The sequence below is a fragment of the Danio rerio genome, chromosome 22 (assembly GCF_052040795.2).
Source record: "Danio rerio strain M-AB ecotype USA chromosome 22, GRCz13ab, whole genome shotgun sequence".
NCBI lineage: Eukaryota > Metazoa > Chordata > Actinopteri > Cypriniformes > Danionidae > Danio > Danio rerio.
Genome location: NC_141042.1, coordinates 27893156 through 27917078, shown reverse-complemented (window position 1 = coordinate 27917078; position 23923 = coordinate 27893156). Strand labels below are relative to the sequence as shown.

Here is a 23923-nt window from a genome sequence, read left to right as displayed (position 1 = left end):
ATTAGCATATAACTAGCATGAATTAGCATGTTGTTAACATGTTTCTAGCATGAACTGGCATGTTATTAGCATGTTTTAGCATGAATTAGCATGATTTTTTTTTAAGTAACACAGTAGTTACTTTCTCTGGTTATCAATTACTTTTATAATTATGTAACTCAGTTACTATTTGTGAAAGTAACTATAAATAATTACTTTTTAAAAGAAGGCGCCCAACACAGCGTCTAAATTCCATCTGACAGTTCTATCAAAAATGAGCATTATTTCTCAGAGCCCTGCGTTTATGTTGAGTTGTTTTATTTAAAAGACCATGAAAAAAACATATTCTTTGCCATAAAAGCAAAATTACTAAACCCACACACAGGAGCCTGATGAAAATGCTAATTTTAGAAGAAAATTTCAGGGTGCTTTCACACCTAGACTTTTATTCCGGAAACTGTTCCAATTTTGGCATTTGTGAATCCAGGATCCGCGCCAAAACAATCGGTCCAAGATCGCCTGAATGAGGTGGTCTCGGCTCAATTGAAACAAACTCTGGAGCTGATCGATTGAAGTGAGAAAGCAATACTATCCAGACCAGGCTGTATCACAGTGTTTTATGGATATGTAATAGGCATATATACGGCTATATGAAGAGAGAATTACGAGTAGAGCGGGATGTCATTCCTTCCAGTAAATGTGCATTTCATGTCAAATACGAAAGTGAAACCATGCTAAACTATTACCGCGACCTGTTTATCCGTTTGTCGAAAATTGACCAAACAAACAGCACTATTGATTTATCTGTTATTTCTCTCTATAATGTAAAGCCTATAATGCATAAGTCAGTTGTATGAGAAAGTCTTACCTCTGATTTATATTTGGTGACGACGTCTGTGGATGTCACCATTCAAAATGAAAGCGCAGCTTTTCGCTTATAATGTCTTATTGATCATCGTCATGAATTAAAATAAGGACATGACAGCAGAGCGAGACTAATCAAAATAAACTGTGTAACTCTGACCAATGTGAAGAGAGTTTACTCACACGTGACTTGTTTTAGCTCTTTTGGTCCGTTTAGAAACTTTGCTGTATGAAAGCAAACCGCACCAAGAAAAAAAAGCAACATTGTAACAATTTGAATCCTAGGGGCTCTATTTTGATGGTCCATGCGCAGAGCGCAAAACGCAGGGCGCAAACGCTTTCAGGGCGTGTCAGAACGCATTTTTGCTAATTTAAGGACGGGAAAATCCGCTTTGCGCCATGGCACATGGTCTAAAAGGGTTGAGTTTATTTTCTTAATGAGTTATAGGTGTGTTTTGAGAATAAACCAATTAGATTCTCATCTCCCATTCCCTTTAAGAGCCAGCTGCGTCGTGTCATAAGCGCATTCGCTATTTACAGGATGTAAAGCAAGTCTAAGTGGAAAATCTGAGCATTTCACTAGCAAACAGTTAACTGTTTTTTTTTTACAGAAAACTGTTAAACAGAGCATCTGCTGCGTGAGAATGAGAGATAAAGTAAATACTTTCACATTCGCTCTTGGATAGGAAAACCTTTACGCACAGACATCAATTAGTCCATAAATAATTAATTTCGTTTGCAAATATTTGTTTCAAAACTATATCTAAATTCAGTTCTAAATAAATGAACAATAAAAACGAAGTGTGCTCAAAAACCTGAGTTATATCCTAAAACACATGCTGTGCCCCATATGGTCAAAACCCTGAAAGGTGGGCAAATCTAAGCTTGTTTTTAATAAAACAAATAAAAATATGGATATAATAAATAATATTGCTAATAATAATAACATTATACAAAATTAAATTGATATGAATGAACTAAAAAAGCCTCCCGAGATGAAGAAGACATAAAAGCAGGGATTTTTCATATTTATGTAGGCTAGAAAATAATGTTTAGAAATATTTTAATCCTTTATATTTATATCCTATATCTATTCTTTTTATATCCTATATATATCCTTAATATTTACATTTTTTCAAATGTAAAGATATTTGCCTATTGCTCTCTTGTGCGTATTAAGCAGTGCGTAAGCGAGGCGCAAATCTGTGCCGGAGTTTAGACCGGGTTTGTTTTGGTCTAATGAAAAATCTATTATAGTTTCTCAAAATAGCAACACGCCAGCGGTCCGCCTCAGAACGCCTTCCTTTTTAGACCAGCACGCCTATAGGCGCACATCTGAGCGCTAATGCATTTGCTATTTAAACAGTGTAGCGCAATGCCTCAAAACAACTCTTGCGCCAAGCTGAAACTACCAAAAGACTATTGCGCCGCGACTTGCGCCACATTGCGCCGGGTGTATGATAGGGCCCCTAGTTTCGGAACGAGAGAATAGACCCACAGGTGTGAAAGCACCCTCAGATGGCTTTTAGAGGTTTTTGCATCTGAATTCCTCAACTGCATAATTTATGTATTTATTTTACACAAAACGAACTTATTAATAGCTATCTTTCTATCCACCTATTTTTAAGTTCATTTTGGAATATCTCATAAATAATGCTTAATGGAAACACCAAGATGTGGCATTTTTGGACAAACAAGTGGACCAAACACATTGTAAAACATATGAAATGTTGTTTGTCACTCTAAAATCTATCAGCTAAAGTCCATCATCACAGTGGTTCAGTATTATTGCTTCCAGAACTGAATTAAGCATCTGCACTCCCTAAAAAAAGTCTCCAAAAGCTACCGCACGTTCATTGCATTTCGTCTTCTGAGGTGCAATTTAAATGTAAATTATTATATTAAAAAAACGGCCTACATTGGCTTCTACTGCAGCAAATTACATTTCTTTTTGATATTTGGCTCCAGTTTATCAGGGAGTGATGATTTTGTTCTTTTTTACTTTTTGGTATTACAGTTTTGCACACAAGTCTAAGTAGCACCTTTGGTTAAAATGGAGTACACTGTTGTACATGTTGAAATGGAGTACACCATGTTGTTCATAGCAGTTAGTTTGGTTCATCATGTACCTTGCTGCTGTTGGCTCGATGTTCATCCTGGCAGCCATTTTGAGTTGCCTCATCTGTTGTTGGATTGTCAACGACGTCTATGGAGATGCTACAGGGCATAAACCCAGCCTGCAGAGACACAAAATAAGTATGTCAGTTTGTCACATTATGTCACAGAAAAACTACTCATGTGTGTGTTGAGAAGACATACCTTGCCATGCGATTGTGGTTCTGCAATGACGCAGTGTGTGTGATCTGGAGTGTGTGTATTTGAGGATGGACTTAACGTCTCACCAAATTCTTGGCCCAAACTGAGCTGTGAACATCCACACTGAGAGCCCAGCTTCCGCCCCGAGATCAGATACGTCTTCAAACCTACAAACACATTGAAAGAAATGTTTGACCAAGAAATTCTTTAAGCAATTCGCTTGACATTTTTGTCATGCATTTATATGCTTTATAATAGCATTTTACATTTTACAACAACCACAAACCACATATATATATATATATATATATATATATATATATATATATATATATATATATATATATATATATATATATATATATATATATATATACTTACAAACACATATACCTTCACTCAATCCACATTTAAGGTTTTTAAATCATTAAAGAATGCAATAAATTGTTGTCATTTTTCATAAAACTGTTCTCCCCTACCTCTAATTTTATATTGAATTCTCTTAAGTTTTAAAAAAAGAACACAAATCTTTGAGCCACAATGAAATAGAGGGGGGTTGCGGGGTGGTCTAAGACAACAGTATTCTGCACCTAGCAAGAAGACATGCAAATGCCTCAATGTCATCGTGTCTCCGGTTTGAAGGCTGACACTGAGAGGGAACACCAAAGATCACGATCAAAGGGCAAACAGCTAACTTGACCCAAAACTATCTAAAACAATTTTAAAGAATGTAATCCAATACTTTTGCAACTTAAGACAAAACACAAACATATGACTAAGATTACATGGTGAAAGTTTACATTTATTACCAATATCTGAAACATCGGGATATATTTTAGAAAGTTTGGCATTTGAGAGATGAGCTCTGTGAATCGTTTTAAACTGTGTAAAACGGAGTCTAGCGCATGAAGTAGAGATGCGTACGTGGTCTAATACTGCACTCCAGTAGTCATCTTCAATCTCAAGTCAAGTTCCTATTTCCAGGCCCTGATAGCTTTAATGTGACATTACATTTAAAAACCACAGCCATAAATAAAATAATTAAATAAAAAATATGAGTCTTCTGATTTCCACTGAGCATTTAGAAAGCAAAAGGACAAAATTAATAGAAAATGTGCTGTATTTTGCTGCATTAAACAATCACATTTTATTAAGTCATTTATAGGATGTTTAATGTATTAACTCATTTATTAATTTAAATTATATAAATTTATTAACTCAACAATAAAAAATATTTTTACATTAAACTCAAATTAAATAACATTAAGTGTTTAATATTGATAATAATTATATATTTTAAAGATATTTATAAAGATAGATATATCTACAGTTGAAGTCAAAACTATTATTATTATTAATTTTTTTCTTTTTTTAAATATTTCCCAAATTATGTTTAACAGAGCAGGAAAATTTTTATAGTATGTCTGATAATATATTTTTCTTCTGGAGAAAGTCTTTTCTTCTGGATAAAAGCAGATTTAAATTTTTTAAACACCATTTTAAGGTCAATATTATTAGCCCCTTTAAGCTATATATTTTTCAGATACTCTACCGAACAAATCATCGTTATACAATAAATTGCCTAATTATCCTAACCTGCCTAGTTGACCTAATTAAGCCTTTAAATGAAGTGTCTTGAAAATATCTAGTCAAATATTATTTACTGTAATCATGGCAAAGAGAAAATAAATCAGTTATTAGAAAGGAGATATTAAAACTATTATGTTTAGAAATGTGTTAAATAATTAGGGGAAAAATAAATGGGGGGGGGGGGGGGGTTATCTATCTATCATAATGTATTTCTAAATGTGTTGTTGACTTGATATTTTCAAAGTCAATAAACTGATATTTATTTTGTATTTTTTATTGGATTCAAGTCAGGTGATTGGCCGTGCCATTCTACAGCTTGATTTTTTTTCTCTGACAGCATATGAGAGTTTTCCTGGCTGTGTTTTGGATGCTTTGTCTTGCTGAAATGTCCACTCTGGTTTCATCTTTATAATCCAGCTAATGTAGATGTTACCAATTTACAATGATGAAGGGCAGAGGGTTGCTAAAGAAATACTGAGAAATTTCAGTTGCTGTCTACTCTTTCACTGCCTTTCTACACCTCCATTTGTTCAAGTGTCAAGTTTCCTGTGTCATTTTATTTTATTACACATAACTTTATTTGTAAACTAATTATATTAGTTATCTTTTCATATATGTATGTCTTTGTTTGTTAACAACACCTAGTAAAAATTTCAAGTAAACTGCACTTTTAGAAATATGTTTTCTGAGAAAAATGGTGACGTGTTCACTAATTATTTTTTCCCACGAAATATTTTTTTTTCAATCATTAGTTCATTAATTTTACTGTTCATAAAATTATTTTATAAGTTTTCAAGAAATTATTATATATGATATATATTGTATAAATCTCTTTAATGCTTTAAAGTAATTCTTCTACTATTTATGTATCCTTGCTAAAACAAAAATTTTTATAAGCATTTTTTAACCGTATTTCTTGCCAAAGTGATTTTAAAAATCCTGCATTGACTTGACAAGTCTTAAACGATATTATAATATTTACCTACAATCAAAATCTGCACAAAATAAACATCTTGCTTTATGCCACACTATTAATGATTTATCACTAGTTTGTCCTGTAATTGGATAAATCTCATTTCCGCAAATCTCTGCTTCCAACGAGGGCAAACGAGGTCTAATCCTCCGCTGATGCTAAACAGACACACGTCAAGTGCTTTAAAGCACCTGAGGTGGTTTGTTTCACTGCTCATGTTTACATTAAACAAAACTAAGCGCGAGGATGAGCTTCTGTTGTACCAAAACAAACACCTTCAAAATGTCCAATGGAGCAGCTCTGTTGCCCCACAGACGCAAAAACAAACAGTGGGCGATTACAAGCGGCCAGTATCAGCCTGTTCAAACACACGGCTCTCAAGCTAACCGTGTTACACTCATTTATAATCTCTTAAAACACACACACACACACACGCACAGGCTAAGCGTCAGCGCTAGCACCGCTACGGGGAAATGCCTGAGCATATTTGTACATAATCTACATAGTATAGCCTCCAGGAGCAGCTTTTGGAGTTCCTGAAGCAGCTTCTGTTGGACATGAAAGAGACGCGTGAGGATGAGCAGGTCTGTGCTGTCACTCGTAACTCACCTGAGGCTAACAAACCCTCCTGAGGATCACATCTGCTGTTTCTCACTCACTCACACTCTCTCACACTCTCTCACACACACTCTCTCTCTCACACACACACACACACACACACACACACATACACACACACACGACTAGTAAAGAGACTCTGCAGGATTGTTTCATATATTCCTATATAAGTGTGTACTTGAAGTGCTCGTCATGTTGACAGCTAAAAAAAAAAAAAGGACATCAAGTGAACATATTGTAAATGTTACTTGCACAATATATATCGTTTCAGAATCCATATCCCAATGTACACATTGGCAATAGCCACATCACAAGACATGCAATCTTGAGTCTGGATTTTAGTTGACCAGGAGCACAGAACAAAGTATTTTTGGAGGTGTAACAAAGATGAATTGTTTATACAATTTGTGCAAAAGAAATTCTTTATAACTTGGAATTTTTGTCTTGTTCATTCATTCATTCATTTTCTTGTCTGCTTTGTCCCTTTATTAATCCGGGGTCGCCACAGCGGAATGAACCGCCAACTTATCCAGTTGATACCCTTACACAGCGGATGCCCTTCCAGCCGCAACCCATCTCCGGGAAACATGCACACACACACACCCACACACCACGGACAATTCAGCCTACCCAATTCACCTGTACCGCATGTCTTTGGACTGTGGGGGAAACCGGAGCACCCGGAGGAAACCCACGCGAAGGCAGGGAGAACATGTAAACTCCACACAGAAACGCCAACTTAGCCGAGGTTTGAACCAGCGACCCAGCGACCTTCTTGCTGTGAGGCGACAGCACTACCTACTACGCCACTGCCTCGCCCATTTTGGTCTTGTTTCTAATCCAAATCTGTACATTTCAAAGCGAAAATGATTATTTTAATTACCCCATTGGCAGATAATGGGGCTTGTTTTAAGGAAAAACTCGTAATTTACTTATTTCTTCTAAAGCCAAAAACAAAACATTTTTTTTACTTGATCTCAAGACTTTTTTTAGATATTTGGACAACAAACGAGACAAAGCAATCATTTATTTTGCATTGTGATTATTCAACTTCTGCTCCTGAATGCTGCCAGACTCCCCTGAAACCGGTCCAAGAGAGCAATTTAAACTTTATTGTGGGAATGTATTCATATCGCAATATTTTAATCGCAGAAAAACAAAATATCGCAATATCAGATTTTTCCAATATTGTGCAGCCCTATTTGCATGAGTTGTTGTTTGTCTGTGGATGTTGTTATTCATAATAAAAAATCTATTACATTAATATCAATATTTTTATGAACAAAATAATGTAAACATCTAATATTGCATTATATATAATGTTTGTGATTATTAATATTATTAACATTTATTGTTGTGTCATCTGTATTGCTATTAATATTAATAATAAGTAGAATAGTAAAAAACCCACCATAATAACAATAACAATGACCTAAATTTATTACAATCAATGCAATATATTACACATTTTAATGTTATTATTATTAACTATATTAATGTGTGTAAATAAAAAAAATATACACACACACACACACACACACACACACACACACATATATATATATATACATACACATACATATATATATATATATATATATATATATATATATATACATATACATATATATATACATACAGTATATATTAAAAAATTCTAAATAATAATTCACGACACCATTTGTACCACGTGCCTTCATTGCTACAAACTAAAATTGTTCATTTGCCATTTAATATTTAATCAACTAAGCCTGAATAATCACCCTACCCCCAAGCAGAATGCCATCAAACTGCTAAAGCACCAAGACTCGTTTTAACATCTTTATAAGTCACCCTACACAGGGCTAATTATAGTGCACATTAAACTAGTCCAAGACAAAGTGTTAACTATGAAAAGGAATGACACAGCAGCTTCATGAGCTCAGCAGATTATTTATGTAGCTAATGTCAATGTGCAAATGCTAACACTACACCGCAAAGCCGTTTGTGGCATCGAGATGCAACTTCAGACTGTGGCAATTTCAAACGCATGTACTTTCCCATCAGCAGCGAGCGCATACTTTTGGCGCGAGTATGCAAATTGATACTCGCTCGTCGTTTCATGCTCAGCCACAACGAGCCACAGACTCACAGAGCCACTTCCGAACGAGCTCGGAGCCAAAAGTACATACAGATCCGTACACATTACAATTGACCGGCGTCCGAACACAATGGGGCCGCAGAGACCACATCAATGAGCCATTCACCAACATCAAGCCCCCTTTAGCCTCTTTGTGCCCGGAGACACAGATTAATAAAGACCTGATGGAACAGAGCTAATGAGCTTTTGGGTCGGAACCTGTCTGAGCTGGAGCCATGTGGTCCGGCGCGTCCCGAGAGATCTGGACTCAAGGAAGTCATAAATAGTCCTTTGACCTCTCAAACATGGGAACTGAAAAGCAGGCTGGGATCAGGGGAGATTCTCGCTGTACACACAACCCCGGAGGCACTGCCTTCTTCCAGAGAACTGCCATAAAATAATTCAACACTGCTGAGAATCTCAGCTCCAATTTCTACTGTAGAGCATTAGCATATATGTGACCACAGACATACAGAGTCATGCAAACATTTCAGAAGGTGCATCTTTGGCTTATGCTACAGAGTTGGAGCAGCATACAAGAGCTGCAAACAGTACAGTGCAGGAAACTGTGGCTCTGAATGAAAGCAAGTAAAGGGATTGATCACCCAAATATGAACCTTTCCTCAACACTTAACCCTTATGTACTGTTTGGGATGTTTTCATTCAATCTGTGCTGATTTTGTGTCTTAGTTTGGCCATGAATTTCTGTTTCAGCTGGCAGAATAATTTTTTGTGCCAAATCTTATTTGGACACACATCTTAAGAAAATGCTTTTGCAATTTGACAACCCTTTCATATGTTGGAGATGAAAACAGTCAGCCTTTCTTTTGTTTTTCCATTGGATTGCGACCCCTAGAGTGATAACGTTAGATTAACGGCACACAAAGAGCAGCAGATCATTTTTTTGGTTGTTTTTTTTCAACTTTTTCGACAAATAAAGCTGGCGGATAATTTCCGAATCACGGTTTTCAAAATTAAAGCAAGAATTTACTTTCAGTCCTGCAAGTGTTGTGCCCAGCCATCCCATTGACTGAGGTTAATGTTGAAATAAAACAAATGAATAACTTACTACAAAAAAATACATGGTTGTTTGTAGGGGTGTCAAAATAAATTGTTTCATCTGTGTACTGCGATGCAGACACGGATAATTCGGTATCGGTTCAGTAATAATCATAACCAGTTATAATGAACTGATGTAATTTATCTCATATGCGCTATGTCACTGTAGCTTACTATGGCGAGGGAGGCGAGCGTGTGTGTGTTTGCTGGACAGTCTTTCACTGACACTTATAGCAGAAGCAGTTGACAGAATGAAAGTAAACTACATTTCTTTCCCTCTCCCTCTCTTTCTCTCACTGTGGCCCATTTGACCTAATGGCGTGACTTTTTCTCTCCTTTCGACTTGTACAGCTATACTTCTGGGTACAGAGTTTTCTCCTCCGCGTCTATCATGGATCAGCTGTGATCGCCGCTGCCGTTTATCAGTAGCTATGTTTCCATTCAAAAATGCTATTGAACTTTATGCACAAAACTGGATTATTGCATTAAAGACGTGCAAATAAAGCAGCATTTCCATCAACCGAGTCAAAGTGAACAAAATAGTCACTTCCTGATTATCTGGCGCCAAATATCAACAGTAAAAACGGAATTTGCTGCAATAGAAGCTGCGTCAATCTGTTCTTCATCTAATAAATGACTTGCACCTCAGAAGGCAATCCTTACACGCAGTGAACGTGCGGTGACGTTTGAAGGTGTTAGACGCTTAGCACAGACGCTCTTGATTCTGGAGGTAATTAATAATGTAATAACACTAATACTGAAACAGTAAAGTAATTTATAATGACCAAAACAACATTTCAGATGTTTTACAGTGTGTTCAGCCTGCTGGTTTGTCCATTCACACACATTTTTATCATCACATGATCTCTTATAACAAAATCACATGACTTTTATGCGCATGCTGGAGTTTGTGCGGTAAAAGCGTTTTCATCATAGTTTATGCACATCTTTTACCTACACATCATGACGTTTCCATCAACTTTTTTCATGCGCATATGCAAAATGTGCATAAAAATAGGTGGATGGAAACATAGCTAGTGTCACTATTCTGTGAAGAGCGCCAGCACGCAAGAGCCAATCACAGCCATTTCTGTTAAAACGTGTGACCAATTAAAGGGATGTAAGAAAGAACTTTGTAAACTGGACTCAGAAAGTGAGTGGATTTGTATTTGTTTATTTGCTATAAATGCTCATGTTATTTAAAGGTACAGTTTATATATCTGACTGTTTTAAATGTCAAATCGTTTTTTATGATTTAAAATTAATATTATGGTTCTTCTGAGTGTGCCAGTTTAGGTTCAGTTCAAAACACAGTTCAGATGTTTTTATTATAATGTGTTAAAAAGTGTCATGTTGGGGGCTTTTACACAGCTTGCTGTTTAAGGGGTGAGTTGTTTTACATGAATTAGGCCCCGTTTACACTAATACGTTTTAGTTTTAAAACGGCTTTTTAGAATGAAAACGATCCGCGTCCACACTCGCGTTTTACCCAGTGTTTCTGAACTGCTCTCCGTCCACACCAAAACGCTGAAAACGCACATCACGTGACCACACACACACTTTGGCAAGCGCTGCAGCCCATCTACCCAGATGAGAGCTGTGCTGGTCGGACTTCTCATCAAGCATCTCCCGCTGGATCTAATCTCACTATATTTATTAAACGTGATATTTCATTTATCTTGTTGTCTTTATCTAACGACATATTCCCTGACTTTGGTCATTGGAATCTATTACTTGTTCTCAGGTAACGTGTTTTGGCTGAGCGCAAAGATAAGTTAATGATTAATGTAACCACGTAGCCTACATTCTGCATATTGACTGATCGCTTGCCTTTATTTCCTATAATGTATAAACTTATTGTATGTTATACTTTTATAATGGCCATTATCGATTATTAAAACTGATATTCAGCAAAAGAGAGGGTATGTTTCGTATTTTCACTGAAATTGAAAGGAGGCAGTTGTTATTGGCTCCGTTTTGTTATAAATATCCACACAGTGAAGATGACGCTCAGGCAGCACGACGCCTCAACATTTCTGCTGTCTGTTTAGTTGTTAATATTAAAATAAAAATAGGCAGTTCCTTATATCAAGTTTACATTTTATTGTTGAGAAAGTGAAACAACGTAGCCAGGGTGATGTGAATGAAGTTATAAAGTACACTGTTCCCTGTGAAGATTGACGCGTGTCCTCGGTATGTTTTCCATATCAAACTGAGAAGAAGAGATGCAGCCTTGATCAAACTTGCGAAGTCTGAACTTACACGGAGAAGATTCAGGACTGAACTGTGTGTTAGGCTACTTAATATTGAGGAAAAGCCCCAATCAGAGAGGCGAATGTCGGCAGCCCCGCCTCCGTTTTCAGATGTCTCCGTCTTTCCCCATCCACACTGAGACGGAGCAGCAGCGTTTCAGAATGAAAACGGCCTCTCCAGCGTTTTCGAAACGCTCCGTTTTCGGCGCTCGAGAACTCCGGCGTAGTGTGGACGGATGGCGTAACCGTAGCAAAACTTATGCGTCTTCAAACTAAAACGCATTAGTGTAAACGGGGCCTTAGTCTTGACTTTTCGCCCAACGTAACAAAGGGACGGAGCCGAGAGCTCCCCCGCTTTGTGTTTGCAACAGACAGGCAGACAGATAGAAGCTACATGAGTGAGAGGATCAGCATTCAGCCGTACATGTACGGCTCGGACACAGACCAAGCAGAGAGTACAAAATCATTTGTGTCTTTGTATAGTTTTACAGGCAACTGTGAGCTAGTTTAAAGTGCCGAGCTTGTACACTGAGACTAATAACCACACACACTGAATTAACTTTGACTGAGGCGCAAAGCCACGACACGGCACACTCAGAAACGCACATTTGCATGTTATTTAAAATGAAACTATTCAGATGGCGCTTTGTATTGTACAAACAATACTTCCGATTAGAGCGATCATGTAGAGAATATTGATCTTGTGTTTAGCCCAATAAGCCTTACATCTAAAAATAGAGCAAGGGTGTTCCTTTACAGATATCGCATTGACTCACACGCTGAAAATGGCGGACGTAAAACAACAAACTGAGGATATGGTGATGAATGCCTGTCAATCAAAACTGGTGGGCGGGGAGACCACACTCCTACATCAAGTTGCAATAGCTCTGAAAACCGCTCCAATTGGTCCACTTTTTTTATGTTGTTAAATTGAAGAAAAGGACTGGGTGTGTTTATACCCCAATATGATGGTATATACACTATACCTACAAACGTCTGTCCAAACAGCTTGAAAAGTAGATTTTTCATCATAGGTGCCCTTTAAAGGACAAAATTGTATTACAAATAGCATAAAAAATATAAATATATTTATACATTTTAATACAAGAACTGCTGTGCTGTGAATTTTTTTTTTAATTGTTAATGGAAAGCATCGTCAATGCACCGTGATGCACAGAGACATCGAATTAAACCAAATCGATGGCATGATAATCGTAACCAAACCGAACCGTGAGACCAGTGTAGGTTCGCACCTCTAGTTGTAAGTTAAACTGTTGCACTTTTGTGTGTGTCGTCAATATGCCAACCTGATTTCGCCAAGTAGGACATGTTCCCTGATTAACATCTATGCAGATTCTGGAGCAACATTCCAATCAGCCAATCGGAATTAAGCAATACGTTTACAGTTTATGTTAAGTTCAGGCTAACAGATTTATTCACTTCTACATGAACATCCAAAGCGCTTTCACCAATCTTCATTTAGTTTTAAATACTAATAAAACACAATGCATGGTTTTTAATAGAAATTTACCGCATTTTGAGTTTCATCCTAAAATGCCCTCATTGGACAGTACTAAGATTGAGTATGTTGAGATGACTGCTACAAATATCTTGGAATCTGCTTAGATGGTTAACTGTCGCTTGAAACTTACATAAATGAATTGCTCAAAAAGGTTAGAGCCCGTTTTGGCTTTCTTTACAGAAACAAATCTTCTTTTACACACTCTTAAAAGCAGCATTTGGTCAAATTAACAGTATTACCAATTTTGGATTATGGGGATTTAATTTACAGATCAGCTTCAAAAGCTCTCCTTCGCAAACTGGATGTTGTTAACCATGCAGCAATTGGTTTGTTATTGGTGCGCCATTTAATCCTCATCACTGTCAACTGTATTCTCTATTGAATTGGCCTTCTCTCCAATCACATCGACAAATTCATTGGTTTCTGTTCATATATACACAACTCTTATTGGGGAAAACTCCACTTTATTTACTGTCTCTTCATAACATTCAGGAAAAAAAAATTTAAATCTGTGCTCTAGTAGTTTTATTAACCTTTGTTTACCCAAAGTTTGTATATCCAAAGCACTTCATTTGGTCACTACTCCTTTCAGTTTTCTGCTGCTGATGCTTGGAATCATCTGCAGGAGACATTAAAGCTCAACGCTTTTATTGAAACTGTTATCGTATTGTGTCCCTGCTGCTTTGTATTGGCTTTTTATGTTGCCTCTTGGTAAATGAGAACTGGTTAAATAAAAAAATAGTTAAATTCTCCTCTGATTTTAGGAATACTTTACAGTTATGGCTGGGTTTAGGGGTAAAGAATGGGAATAGATAACAATTACAAACAAAAGTAATGTTCCAGGATCAATAAAGATATTAATCCAGGATCGCATCGTACTTGGCAAAATCATGACATGCGTTGTCAATATGCTTGTGTTTATATAGGTCTCTTTGTGTGTGTGCCCAACATGTGTATATTTATAACCACCTCCGAGAATAGTGGGGGCTATGACTCATGAGTTACTTGGCATTGTTATTTTTGGGGGTCATTGGCTGAAAAGTTTGAGAATCCCTGCTTTAGGCAATAACAAATGACTATGTGTTGGGTTTATTGGTGACTTCGTAAAATGTTATCAAAGTATTTATCAAAAAATCCAGGTTATAGCAAGCAGAATTGGCACCTTAATTTTTTTTCCAGGAAGTTATGCACCGCAGAAAAACAACAGCACCAGAAAAAAAACGTTTAATATTAAAACTAAAAGTCCATTCGTTGTTCATCTACAACTCATTTATCTGTTGGTGGTCATTGATTAAGAGGAATATGAGATGGCGAGAGAGAAATAGCGAATGATGTCCTGATGGACTTTATTGATCGCCATTAACGGAGTGAAGCATCCACCCCGCATGCCTCAGCACAACGCTCAGCTTGGGGTTTTGTTTCTTGATGTAAAAGATCTGAAGATTTTTTTTGTTCTGGACATTTGTTCTTTTTGAAAGGACAACAGAGATCACAGAAAACAGGACAGGATCGCAAAAGGTCTCCAAGCTGTGATTTGAACTTCGGTCACACAAGTGAAGGCATGACTACACATTTGAAAAGCCTTACAAGTACAGTAGCAACAAGGAGATATATACTACATGGAGAAAATGGTTAGCCTTCCTATTCATCTCAATGGCACTGGACTATGGCCTCATCTTGTCATCACTGGCTGATGGTAATGGCTGATTTGTGTGGAAATAGAGCTGATAAACTGACTGTGGACGTGCTCAGATTGAGTGAACATGTGCATTGATCCTAACAACATCTGAAGCAGCAGTTTGTGGCTTGCAGGCAGATGTAAAACAGAAGCTGTTAACAACAGTTTCTAAGATCACACGGCAAGATGCTGAGAGTCTTCAAGGATTTACTAATGAGATACAGTCTTGACTGGCAACATGGTGGATCAGTGGTTAGCCCTGCCGCCTCACAGCAAGAAGGTCACTGGTTTGAGTCCCGGCTGGGCCAGTTAGTTTTTCTGCATGAAGTTTGCATGTTGGTGTGGTTTCCTCCGGGTGCTCCGGTTTCCCCCACAGGCCAAAGACATGTGGTACAGGTGAATTGCGTAAACAAAATTGGCCATATTGAACGAGTGTGTGTATGGCTCTTTCCCAGTACTGCATTGCGGCTGGCAAAATGAATGAATAAAGACTTACTTGGGAAGTCTTATTCTTAATTGGAAGCACAGGTTGAGAGATGTTTTTATTTTTATTATACTTACTTACACTACTTTACTACCTTACCTACCTACCAACTTACCCATTTACTACCTTACTACCTTACATACCTACCTACTTATTACCTTACCTACATACTTACTACTTTACTTACCTACCAACTTACTACTTTACCTACCTACTTACTACCTTACCTACTTCCATACCCATCTATCAACTTACTACCTTACCTACCTACCAACTTACCTACTTGCTACCTTACATACCTACCTACCTACTTACCTGCCTACTTACTACCTTACCTTACCAACTTACCTACTTACTACCTTCTCTACCAACCAACTAACTACTTTACGTTACCTACCTACTTCCTTCCTACCTTACTTACTACCTTACCTATTTACCTATTACCTTACCTACTTACTTACTACTTTACTTACCTCTTAACTTAATACCTTACCTACCTACTTACTACCTTACCTACTGTATCTACCAACTTACTACATTACTTACCTATCAACTTACCTACTTGCTACCTTACCTACCTACCTACCTACTTACCTGCCTACTTACTACCTTACCAACCTACCTACCAACTTACCTACCTACCAACTTAATATCAACTTACCTACCAACTTGCCCACCAACTTGCCTAACTACCTTCTTACTACCTTACCTACTTGCCTCTCTACTTGGCTCCCTACTTACTTTATTTTACAGAGTGCAAGAGATTGCCAGAAACAAAACTGCAATCTACATTTCAAAGCAATGCCCAACACAGCTCCAACACAGGCAGACATTCTTAAAACCAATATTAAGAGGCAAACAAAAAGCAAAGACCAAGACAACAGGTCAAAGAAAAATCCTGAGGTTTGTGTGAATAAACCTGATGGCTAGGATAAGTTTATCATTACATCATTCTGAGCTAGATTACACGACAGTGCATACCTGGATGGCAACATGGCACTTCAGGTCCTTTTAGAGGGGCACTTTCTATCCAAGACTAAAAAGGGCATGTGCACAGCACAGGTTGAGCCCTATGTGTGCACGTGCCTATGCTCCGGTTTACCCCACAATCCAAAGACATGTGCAACAGGTCAATTGAATAAGCTAATTGGCTGTAGTGTATGCATGTGAATGAATGTGTAATGGTGTTTCCCAGGACTGAGTTGCAGATGGAAGGGTATGCACTGTGTAAAACATATGCTGGATAAGTTGGCGGTTCATTCAGTCCCTAAGCTGATGGAAAATGAATGAATGAATGCACACCAGGATGCTTTGTACTGACGTGCAATGCATGTGACTATAATGGCAATGTGAGCATGCTCACTAACATGCAAAATGGCGGGCATAATATTATCTGTTTTAAATGCCTCTGGCTCTTTCATGGCTAGATGCACTGTTAAAAACTGGCTGACCAATGAGATTGGCACTTTATGTAAATCTAAAATCATATGTTTTTACTGGAAAAACTCTGATAAACAATGAATAGCTTAATCCATTTTAAGTTGCCATCAATAAAAAAAATTTGTGTGTCACCCTCTCTTCATTTTCAGTGTGCTTCTCAGTGTAGAGAACACCAAAGATAAGATTCATCTTGTCAGGCTAGGATGGCCATGGCAGGTCAGGAAAGGAGAGAAACTCCACATGGACTCACTGTGACATTCCTCATGACCATCCAAAGTCTCCAAAGTCAATCTATTTCTATTACTCTCAAGCACGGCAGGAAGGAAGAGTGCAGGAAGGAAGAGCAGGCACCTTCCAGAAGATGAAACGTTCAGTCATAAATCTCTGTTTCATCCAATTAGTTTGCATGATTTTCTAGTACTCAGACAAGACTTTAAAAAAAGGTTCTGATCTCAAAGCTTTTATTTCTGGTCAGCTGGACCAGTGATTTCCCAACCCTGTTTCCTGAGGCACACCAACAGTACATATTTTGGATGTCCCCCTTATCTGACCCATTATCTTCAGGTTTTAGAGTCTTCGATGTTCTGATGAGTTGATTCAGGTGTGTTTGATTAGGGAGAGGTTGAAAATGTGTACTGTCGGTGTGCCTTCAGGAACAGGGTTGGGAAATATTGAGTTAGACTGCTTGAAAGTTCGTAACTTGGTGTATGCCGTAGCGCAGGAATTCTCAACCGCTGGGCTGCTTCAAGTTTTACAGCCATGCTTTAAAAATAAAAACAGCAAAATTTCGCTATCTATAATCCATAAAAATAACTTGTATAGCAGTCCCACAACATTCTGATACTCGATGACACTGGAATACCCTGTCAGAAAAGTCTAGTGGCTGGGAATGAGCTTTTTACAGTGTCTGCTATAATGTTAGTGTTGTGTTTGTGTGTTTACATAGATGAATATGGCCAGGATGTAAATACACAGTACAGTTACATACAGCTTATTGCCACATTATATCGTTATGATAAAATTATATATGCCTTCATTGATTTCCTGAAAATACATACCAAAAAATAACAGCTGGAATAACTACAGCAGTCGCCATCGACTGATCTCATATGAAGTAAGAGATTGCAATGACATATGATGATGTGTGTAGGTGTTGTAGTGGTGTCCCATTTCTTAGGGCTAAATTTTAAAGCCCTTCCCCTTCACACTCTGTTTCAAGGGCCAAGGGGAAGAGGTAGGGGTACAAATTAGAACTGGGATTGGGCCATTGTGTATTTTTGTGTGAACCATTTAATATATCCACAAAGTTGTCCAAATAATGTCCTGTGAGTGTTTTATAATGGACATGCGCCTATACAGTGGGATCTAACGAGGCTCAATAGTGTTTCTGCCAAAGAAAATAGTCAAATAAACCTGCATATGAGCTTCAGATGCACTCTGGTGGAGCTGTTCACTGCTCCTGTCAGCGGTCTCCCAATAATATCCAGCTGCAAACTCAACCGCCATCATTACCAGGTTTGGGGTGTTTTACTGTATTTTACATTTGTTTGTATATTTTTGAATAGTCGATTTTTAAAAGTAGATATTCAGTCAATCCAATTTAAAGCAATAGCTGGTCTTTTGCAATCTCCCTGTTGACCTGTGGTTTTCTTTGAAGCTCTGTATGCCCAGATCCAAGTAAAATGGGGCCCGATCATGCGGCTTCAGACTCTATTGTGATCGGATGTTATCTCCCGATCAGGTCTCTTTGCAGAGGTTAAATGCTAAACGCACTTGGGATTGTCTGCCGGTTATTTTAAGTTGAGGTGCTGTTTGTTTTTATATTATTTATTATTATTTATATTATTTTTTTATATAAACACTAAAGTCCAAAAGTGAAGAATTTATGTTATTTTTATTACTTGATTGGTCAAGCTACCTCACAGAAGTGCTCTGTTTGCTGTTTGTTAACAGCTGTTAAATGTTAAAAAAAAAGAAGAATTTAATAAAAATAAGGAACATCCTGGATCTTTCTTTGCTCTTCTGTAATGCATTATAGAAGCATCGGATCAGGTTTCGGTAGATCCTCAAAATCAAATCACTCAGACTCGAGGCCAAAAAAACCTGATCGGGGCATCTCTAATAAATATATATGTATACAGTTTAAGTCAGAATGACAAGCCTCCCTTAGAATTTATTCATTTTTTTTATATATATATTTCCCAAATGATGTTTAACAGAGTAAGGAAATTTTCACAGTATGTCTGATAATATTTTTTCTTCTGAAGAAAGTCTTGTTTTATTTCGTCTAGAATAAATTCAGCTTAAATTTTTTAAAATCATTTTATGGTCAAAATAATTAGCCCCTTTAAGCTAAAAATATATTTTCAATACTCTACAAACCATCATTATACAATAACGTTCCTAATTACCCTAACCTGCCTAGCTAACCTGATTAACCTAGTTAAGCCTTTAAATGTCACTTTAAGCTGTAAAGAAGTGGCTTGAAAATTATCTAGTCAAATGTTATTAACTGTCATCATGGCATTAATAAAATAAATAAGTTATTAGAAATGAGTTATTAAAACTATTATGTTTAGAAATGTGTTGAAAAAAATCTCTCCGTTAAACAGAAATTGGGGGGTTAATTAACATGTAGGCAAATAATTCTGACTTCAACTGTATATATAGTTTTAATTTTTATATATGTTTAAATTTTAATAAAATTATGAATAGAAAATAATAGAAGGCACAACAAATATATGATATAAATTATACATTTTAGAGAAAATGTCAGACAGACAGGCCTTCCAAAACTGATCAAAGAAAGAAGTAGGCCCTGAAGTAAAAAAGGTTGAGAACCCCTGCCTTGGCAATTGGAACAAACCAACAACCCTCAGGTCTGATCAAAAGTTTGCCCTCAGAAGCACCCTTTGAAATGTCATTGACGGCATTGCAGGTTTTCCTGCAGAGCATCTGAGTTGTGATCTGTACTGTTAACCGACCGCAGTACGCCTGCCCTGCATTCACTTCCTGTCACATGACCTTTGACCCAAACAACTGTGGTCTTTGCCCTGCTGGGTCACGTGCCCTGTATGAACTCAACAGATGACAACTTTATGCATGAAAATAGCTCGAGTTCATCTCAAAACGCATCTTTTGGCTGGTGGAAATTGAACATGCTGATTAGCGTGATGCAAACACAACCTGTCCCTGAGTCTCAATGTGTCTGTTCCTCTGAAAGACAGCAGTAGCTCACTCCCACACTCTCTCTCTTCCTCTCCTGTCTAACCACAATGTTTCCACTCGCTCAGCCAACCTCAGTAGAGCAGACAAAACAAAGGGAATGCAACCAATGATAAAAGAACAATGCAGAGAGGCGATCTAGTGATAAACCTCAGCAAGTGTGTGATGCATTAATTAATAAAGCTGCAATCGGTTTGTCTCTGCAACTGGTGACGTCACGCTGTGAGGTGAAAGGAAAGATGTTAGGCCAGACGTTTTCCTGTTTGCTCATCTTCGGTCCTCTCTTTTTGAATGCGTCTCAGACTGTTCCACTTGTCCGTTAGCCCTCTTTCTCCTTTCTGACTTCCTGTCTCCAGCTCTCTTTCCGCATGTGTGTCTTGTGTGAACTGTGCCCTTGCTGTTCTGCTGATAATTCTGTTTCCACTTCTCTTGCTTTTCAGAGATGGGCGGGCAATGTAGAGAGACAAGCCGAAGAGGACGGAGAGAAATTAGAGAGAGTGTGTGTCCTCTGTGGTTTCTGATGACACCATATTAGGACACAGTGATGAGGCTAAGGATACGGCTCGTCTCCCACCGCCCCCATCTCTCACTCTCTCCCATTTCAATTTAAAGCTTTACTGGAATGACAAAAACTGTTTTGCATTGTCAAAGCATAGAGAAAAGGATGGAGGAACTATGTAGTAGAGGATTTTGAGGACAGCACAAAGTCCTCAGCAATTTACAACCTGTTCTTAATTATTGTAATGATCAGATCACTTCGTTGAATATGGGTTATATACATAGACACCACCATTTTGAAATGTACACTATATATATATATTAGGGATGTAACAATATTGTAAATACGTCATACTGCAATAGCAATTTCTTTCAATATTACCGTGGTTGTGACTCAAATTCATAGGTCTTTTGGTGAAAAGTTTGCTCAGGTGAATGGAGCAAATGGGAGGTAGCGGAAACTACAATTTTTATCAGCCCAGGCGTGGCCATCATCATTTGCTGTCTGTTGTCGCTACAGATCCAGTAATTCAGAAATGGAGGGTGCTGCTAGTAGCGGCAAAGAAAAAGAGCTAAAAACGGTCGAACCTAAAGCGGGTTTTAAATCAGATGTGTGGAAGCATTTCAGTTTCTCTCTGTAAAGAGACAAGAAAGAAGAAAAGGTGACAGAAAAAAGGGTATGCAGGCACTGCCAGACTGTGCTGAAATACAAGTCAGGAAATACGACTAACATGATGAGGATTCTTTTAGTCAAGGGGACAGCAGAACACAGCACACTGCTCAGATTGATAGAGACATTGACTTGTACCACCAAGAGACCTCTATCTCACTCATGGCTTGTACTTTCGAGAGGTGTTTTTTTTACATGGTTTAATATTTTTTGTTATTAAAATTTAATAATTTAAGTTCTTGTTTGAAAGTTTACAAATAGATAATTTGTATGTCATTAATCTGTTCAGTGTTGAGGTAACCTGAACATTCTAGCACTTTTTTTTGAGTGTTTTCAATAGTTTTGTTTTTCCTTTAAATGATTCAATAAATACCGTACCGTGCCATTCATACCGAGGTATTACCATATCGTGAAATTTTGATACCGTTACATCACTAATATATATATATATATATATATATATATATAATTACTTTTATTCGCATTTACTTATACTTGTAAAATGGAGGAAGAAACTAATCCATGAACTGTATACTGATAAAGTTCCTGTCAAGCTCTAACAAAGTCCCATACATCAATAGTCTTTTCTGATGCTTTCTTTAACAAACGGCTGACAAATTACCCGTTGTCGGGTAGATTTTTGCATTAATCACCAGAACGTTCACTCATTAATGTTCTCATCTTCAATCCCACATACACCTACTGTATACTCCGCTAATGTTTGAAGGGAAAGGTGCATTCATTCAGAATCATTTTCTTAAAAACTAATCTTTTATGAAAAAAATCTATATTTTTAAACAAGGTGCACTTTCAGATTTAAATATCAGCTGGATATTATCATTTACTTAGAGCTGCGTTGCACACTGAATGTAAGGTCATTTTTTAAAACAAACCCATAATGGGGCTCTGTAATTATAATGTTAAAAATGTGCACATTTTCTAAAGCTTCTTTGGAATGATAATTATTGAGAAAAGCAGTATACAAATAAACCTTTTAAATTGAATTGTAGTCAAAAACAAACAATGAATATGCAGAACTAATTAATTTACAATTAAACATTCATAGGGTTGCCAAAAAGTGCAAAACCCAAAGTTTAGAATTTGGCAGGGTCAGATGTTCGCAGGCATTCCTCGATCAGTCTCCCTCCGCTCTCAATGTTGTTTTGGTTAGAGGGTTTAAATGCAGCCAGGAAGTGCAAAGGGAGTCCCTCTCTCCTCTCCATCTCCACACTCTCTTTCTCTCTGGTCTTGAGCACACAGGATGACGCACACGCTGAGCGAGCTGCGTCATACTGACACGCATGGACCTACAGCAATGTCCCTCAGCCCAAACAGGGACCAAAAAGGATGAGTTGCATACTTTTCCTCTTGTTCCTCTACCTCAGACAAGCATACAACAGCACAAGGGTTTGCTGAATCACTGATACTGACCATATCCAGTCCCAAGAGCACTCTATCATCCAATTGCATGATCAGGTTTACTGCCTCTTGTTCTCACACAAAAAATACTGTACCTCATCAAAACCCTAAGAAGCCAGACTGAAAACAGCAGCTTTGCATCACCTGTGATTTTGCCCCTTACTTTTGGTGAATTTCTTTTTTTTTAAATACACTTTTGTTAAAAATATACTTATTTTACAAGTCCCCTAGAATTAAACAGTTGGGTCTTACCATGTTTTAATCCATTCAATCACTCTTAGGGTATGGGGTGAGCACTTCTAGATTTTAGCTTAGCATAAATCACAGAATCAGATTAGAAGGTCAGCATCTCATTTTCAAAAAGTAGTTGAGTCTCAAGTTCAGTCTTACCATTTGTAAATCCATTTAGCCACTCTTATGCCGTGTTCAGATTGCATGATTTTCAAAGTAGTTGTGTCACAGATGTTTTCACACTGCATGACTATCTGGGCTAGCGTTTCGTCGCTGCTTTGTTTACACTGCAAGATGGATCGGCGACATGGACATTCACATTGCATGACTTTACTATAGGGAGAATCGCCGACAACTTCGTCCAAACTACGTCTCAGAGCCAAAAACATGTAGTATATCTTTTGTTATTAACGACATAATGAGAAAGAAGCCTTTAATGGGGTAGAACATGTACATGTTTGCTCACCTGGGTTTGAAGGGAATTAGCCATTTCTCCTCAACTTAAGTTGATAAAAAACTCATTTCTTTCTGTATGAAACGTCAAACAGACACGGTTGCTCCTGAGTCCTGTCAAACCTCCACTAGTTTTTCCTCCATTTCGTGGGTCCAAATAAACCGAAAAAGAACGCTTTTAACTTCTCCCCCAGCCTCCCGCTGGCCTGCAGCAGGTATACACACACGCACACACAAGTGAAAGCTGCTCTCTCATTGGCTGTAGGCGATGGCTGATGTTATTTTCAGTCAAAACTCAATTCACACGGCATGATTTGAATCGCCGACAGCTCCAGATATTTAGCACGCCAAATATCTCACAGGCATCGGCGACTCATCTGCGATTCTCTCAGATTGCGTCTTTGATAGTTCATACTGTGTGATTGTCACTCACTTGCACGAGCAGCGATTTGCCTGTGATTTCAGGCATTTGTCGCCGATTTCTCAAAACCTGTCGGCGAGCCAAAATCGGGGCTAAAATCACGCAGTCTGAA

The 23923-nt window shown here is 37.7% G+C and overlaps 1 protein-coding gene across 2 annotated transcripts in view; it reads right to left on the bottom strand.

Moving 5' to 3' along the window:
• Positions 1–23923, bottom strand: part of adcy9a (adenylate cyclase 9a) — an 81433-nt gene that overhangs the window by 23459 nt on the left and 34051 nt on the right. For both annotated transcript variants that reach the window (XM_087304427.1, XM_087304426.1), the window contains exons 2-3: positions 3163–3326; positions 2973–3080 (exon numbers count right to left, since the gene is read on the bottom strand). In XM_087304427.1, the coding sequence (XP_087160553.1) occupies positions 2973–3080; positions 3163–3326 (272 nt within the window). The remainder of the gene's footprint in view (positions 1–2972; positions 3081–3162; positions 3327–23923) is intronic.